We start from the raw sequence: 5,585 nt of genomic DNA, 5'->3' as shown, positions 1-5,585 counted from the left end.
AGGAGGCCCATGTTAGATCTAGGGTGCCCATGTTAGATCTAGGGTGCCCATGTCCAATCTAGGGAGTCTTGTTAGATCTAGAAGGCCCATGTTAGATCCAGGGGCTCCATGTTAAATCCAGTGAGCGCATGTTAGATCTAGGAGGTCCATGTTAGATCTAGGGTAGGGTGACCAGACATCCCCAGTTTCAGAGGACAGTCTCCTGATTGAGGACATTGTCCCTGGACCAAGTCTGTCCCTGGTTTTGTCCCCAGATTGGATTTAATAGGGGGCAGGGGCAATTTCAAAGACAATCAGTGCAGAATTAAAATTAAAAAATTAGAATTACACACCCCCGCTCCGCCGTGCCTACTAGCATATGGGGGTTGTATTTTTCCCATTATCTGTGCCCCTTTCTGATGATAATGTGCTGGTCGGAGCGGAGGGAATGTTTATTCAGTTTCGGGCGCATGCTCATTCAGCTTCGCTCGCATGTTCTTCTGCCTTGGCTCAAATCCTGGCCAGCCACCTGCCTATCTCCTTGCCTTCCCTGGCGGAGTGATCTTCCTCCGCTCCCCATCCAGTAGTAGCCGGGGCCTGAAGAGTAAGACTTGAGAGGCTGTGAGGCGGGCGGCGACGGGCAGAGAGTCACTGATTGTTGCAATTACTAGTAAAGAAAAAATATGTCCCCGGATTTCATTTAAAAAATCTGGTCACCTTAATCTAGGAGGCCCATGTTATATCTATATACAAATTATGTCAGCGCCTAGAAAATTAAAATTCAGGGAATCAAGACTGGATATAAATTAGTACATAAACCTGGCCAAATAAACTAGTCCATGGGTAAAATTTATTGGAAGTGTCCATGAAATAGGCAGTCTTTTGTAAATGATGTTGTAACACATCTAAAAAGTGACATTCAAGAGCACCGAGGGCAAGCTTTCCTGAAGAGCGAAGCCAGCTCTGGTAAAAAGACAAAAAACAACAAAGAAATAGCGCCTCTGAGTGCAAGTATTTAATGGGTAAACTTTGTGTAAGTGTGGAAATACATGTTGCTGTACCCATTAAATACTTGCACTTAGAGGCACTTTTTCTTTGTTGTTTTTTATGTTATATCTAGGAGGCCCATGTTAGATCTAGAGGGTCCATATTAGAATTAGGGGGTCCATGTTAGAACTAGGTGGCCCATGTTGGAGCTAAAGGACTCATGTTAAATCTAGGGGGGCCATGTTAGATCTAGGGGACCCATATTCGATCTAGGAGGTCCATGTAAGATCTTGCATTCATTTACATTTGACTACCTCCGATCCTTCATGTTTACATCTGAAGATGCAAAAAAGGCTATTTAAAGCGGCATTCCACCCAAAAGTGGAACTTCCGCTTTAAGTACTCCTCGCCCCCTGACATGCCACCATTTTTGGGACAGCTGGGTACCTGGTTTGGAGTGGGACTTCCTATTCCACTTCCTTCTTCCTCCTTCTGGCCGCCTAGGCGACTCCTCCTCTCCCCCTAGGCTGCCCCTCCCTCCCAGCAATGTTCTGGGACACGTCACAGGTCCCAGAACATTGCCTGGCCATTGAATACACTGATCAGCACTGCCAGCTATAGCCTGCAGCACTGATTGAGTGGGGAAAATCTGTCAGGATGGTTGGACAGAAGTCAACCAGTAGATTGACTTCTGTCCAACCAGCCTGCCCATACACAAACACGAAATTCAGTCAGTCCCTGCTTAACCCGGCCAAATTTAGGTTCATGTATGGCCACCTTTAGGCTAAATTCATAATTGTGCAGTTTTCCTTCAGCTGTGTTGCTTGTACACAGCAACCCATTCATTTGAATACTCTGAAAACGCAGGGAAAACGTTCCTGCACCTTTTTCGAAAACACAGCTGCAGGAAAAGCACAGAGTGCAGAGTTCCCGTGTGTGGAAGTGCCCTTGGGATTAATGGTATTCCCACACATCTCCTGAGTGGCAGCGTATTTTTCTGTGCAGCTGCGGCTACAGGTGTGGTCCCGCAGTGACAAACAACCGCACAAATGTGAATCTAGCTTCAGATTGTAAACGTATTTAGCGCAGGGACTGGTGCGAATGTACTATATGTAAACTGTTCCCGCTGTATAAATGTACTCGCCACAATCATTTATTACTACAAAAATAATAGAAAATTCTAATAAATGAAAAATGCAGCCATAATCCCCCTGCAACATGAATCAGCACTCCACCAAATGAAGCCTACAAAATCCCACAAAAATATTAAAAGGTTAAAAATAATTCTATCCTATTGAGCAGCTGGTAATCCCTTGCTGGATGCTAAAACTAAAAATAAAGTTTTGTGGCGCTGTTTTATGACAGCCTCTCAATCATAATGGGTAATTATATAGTAGAAGGTTCAACAGAACTGATAACTAAAAAAGGAGCCTAGACACTGTTATTCAGAAGGTAGACCGGCAGGCATGACATGACAACGCTCATTAACTACTTCAACCCTGGAAGGTTTCAGCCCCTTTATGAGCAGGCCATTTTCCTGGTGCCTCCATGGCAGCATACTAGTGATAGAGCTCCGCCTCGACTCCTCCCTCAGGACTAGTGAATAGAATAAATTAAAGGCATAGCCCCTCCCCCAACATTCTCCTTTTTTTCCTCCATACCTTCTTGTACTGGTGAAGAGTAGAAGTATGTCCATACCTCTGCAGTCGGCAGCGTCCGCCGGGTTTAGCCTTTCCCGAGCGCAGTCCCTGTTCTTGGGCCGCTAATAGCGCTAATAAGCTGGGAGACCCCTCTGTGGATCTGTTGGGGTCGCATCGCAGAGTTTCCTCATAGGAACGCAAACTGCCAGGAGCACCTATAAAATGACACGGAAGCTGTGGAAGGATCGGCTCCACTACCCCAGGCCAGACTTTTCTTTCCTTTTCTGTTTTCCTTATGCTGTGCTGTATATATGTTTTTTTCTTTCAAACTGTAATGCTGTGCAAAAAAAAAAAAAAAACCCCTTAAATCTTCTGTGGGTGCCCTGTCGCCCTGACACTCTGGGCTGACCTGTATCAGGTGTCTCTGGATGCAGCTGATCCCTTGCTATGGCGGGGGGGGGCCGTGCTGGTCGGCGCCCACACTTCCAGTGCATTACCACTTACAATTTCTGGGGATCCCGGCGCCCTGACGCAGTACTTCCTGTGTCACGGGCGCCGGCGCTTCTGCGCATGCGCGGCGCATGCGCGGTGATGTCACGGGACGCGGCGGCCATTTTGGATTCTGGAAACAGGGCTTTTTTGCCCTTGTTTCCAGTCTTTTGGCTGGGGGCGGATCCTGGGGGAAGATTCCCTCAGGAGAGTTTAAATAGAGACCTAGAACAGGGCTTGACTGTTGCTGCAGTGACAGATCTAAGCCCTGCTAGGTTTTCAGCCCCAGAGATTGTTGGTAAGAAGCAAGGAGATGGGGGAAAAGTGCTGACATAGCAACACCTGTCTGAAGGTTGCAGACAGGTGCTTGCTTGTCCGTTATTCAATGTCGCAAATATTATTATTATTATTAATTATTTATTTATTATCTATTTATTTATTTATTTTTTGCGGCCTCTCTACAATTTTTGCAGCCGATCCTTCCGCCCAAGCTCTAACAATGAGTCATTCACCGCGTAACAAAGATCCTCACACCATTAGGTATGGACCAACGATACGTGAGTATTTAAAAAAAAAAAAAGTGCCCTCACTGTTTTTCTAACGTGAGTTCCTTACATCGTAGCCCTGCCCACTCCAAGAGGACCAGAAAGTCATCAAGATCTCGTGATAATGACAGCCCAGTCCGCAGATCGGATTCCTCACGACACCGGTCCCACTCATCAAGGCGAAGATCCCGATCTCCACGCCATAGATCACAGAGGTCAAGATCCAGGGGTCATGATCACTCTCCATCTTCAAGAAGTCAAAGAAGGAAGAAGTGTTGGACATGCGGGGCTACGCCACTACCCGACAAGGTAGTTTGTAAGGACTGCTTTACGGACTATGCGTCCAGCCGCGAGCAGGAAAATCGGCAGGCAGTAGAACTGCTGGACAAAGCTATGAGAGACTCCTTCTCCAAGCTCTTGGCTGCTGTCCCTGTTCAGCCGACCTCGCAGGTACCACAGACTCAGAATGTGGAACCCAGTCTCCCGGGGCCCTCAACAGTCGGGCAACCTGTACTACCGACTGATCGGTCAGGCAGAGACTCCTCACCCGGAGATGACTCGGAGTATTCAGCAGAGGAATCAGAATCCTCAGGGTTCAGCTTTTCCCTGGTAAGCCCGTTTATCCAGGCAGTTAAGTCAGCAATCTCCTGGAAAGAGGATGATCCCCCTCAAGAGGCGACAAGCTATTTTCCCTTTCTCAAAAGGAAGCAGATTCTGTTCCCGTTAATGGGGGAGATAAGCCAGATCATTCTCAATGAATGGGCAAAGCCTGATAAAAAGTTCTCTTTGACCCGGCTCAACAAGTTGTATCCCTTACCAGAATCTGGAACACAGGCACTAAACTCTATGCCGGTGGTGGATGCATCAGTAGTACGCCTTGCCAAAAACGTGACCTTACCAATGGAGGATTCCACCTCCTTCAAGGATCCCATAGACAGGCGTATTGACCTAGAACTAAAGAGGAGCTACTTGGCGGCAGGAGCAGCCTGTAAACCGGCCATCGCCCTCACGTCAGTCTCTAATGCCATTAGGTCATGGACAGATAACATTGAGACTGCTCTGCGTCAAAACGTCCCAACAGAAGACGTAATAAAAGCCTTAGAGGAACTCAGGCTATCAGCAGACTTTGTCGGAGTCGCTGCCATTGATACCATCAGATGCTCGGCGAGATCTATGTTACACTCTGTGATGGCAAAAAGGGCCTTGTGGCTGAAACCCTGGTCAGCTGACCTTTCATCCAAACAGAGCTGGTGCAAAATTCCCTTTGATGGGAAGGCGCTTTTCGGAGATAAGATGGATAACGCAATCTCTAGGCTGTCAGGAGGGAAGTCTGGTATGCTCCCACAAGACAGGAGAACACGAAGATTCAGAGGTGGTCCCTCTAGGTTCCGCCGCTCAGATTCAAGAGACTTCAGAAATTCGGGTCAATTCAGAGACAACAGAAGACCTTGGAGAGGCACTCAGCAATCCTTCTTGAACAGAAAGATGAAAGCCCCTCCGGCTCCTCAGGAGCAAAAGCAGTCCTTTTGACGCCGAGCCAACCCTGACACTCCCGGTGGGAGCCAGGCTAAAACATTTCAAAAGAATATGGAGCCTCCATCTCGAGTGAATGCTCATTCCACTAGGGCAGTCGCTACTTCCTGGGCAACAAGGGCTAACGTATCGCTGGAGACGGTGTGCAGGGCAGCCACCTGGTCGTCTCGAAACACGTTTCTCAGACACTACCACATTGACCCAGGAGCTCTCACAACGGTGGAGTTCGGAAGAAGGGCAGTTCAGGCTGCTATGTCCTCTTCTGATTAAAAACTCTTATTGTTAAGCATTATCCCACCCGCGTCAAGCTAGTTATTTATCACTAGTATGCTGCCATGGAGGCACCAGGAAAACGGAAAATTGTATCATACTTACCAGTAATTTTCCTTTCCTGGTGCCTATCCATGGCAGC

The 5,585-nt window shown here is 47.6% G+C and overlaps 1 protein-coding gene across 1 annotated transcript; it reads left to right on the top strand.

The window, feature by feature from the left end:
* Window positions 1–3,495: 3,495 nt before the first annotated feature.
* Window positions 3,496–5,192, top strand: LOC120918709. The gene is made up of 2 exons (XM_040330414.1): window positions 3,496–3,635; window positions 3,718–5,192. The coding sequence occupies exons 1-2, from the start codon at window positions 3,595–3,597 to the stop codon at window positions 5,168–5,170; spliced, it is 1,494 nt and encodes a 497-aa protein (XP_040186348.1). The 5' UTR covers window positions 3,496–3,594; the 3' UTR covers window positions 5,171–5,192.
* The last annotated feature ends 393 nt before the right edge of the window (window positions 5,193–5,585 follow it).

Source organism: Rana temporaria, chromosome 12 (assembly GCF_905171775.1).
Source record: "Rana temporaria chromosome 12, aRanTem1.1, whole genome shotgun sequence".
Lineage (NCBI taxonomy): Eukaryota > Metazoa > Chordata > Amphibia > Anura > Ranidae > Rana > Rana temporaria.
The sequence above is the reverse complement of the archived record's forward strand: the minus strand, read 5'-3'. Positions and strand labels throughout refer to the sequence as shown.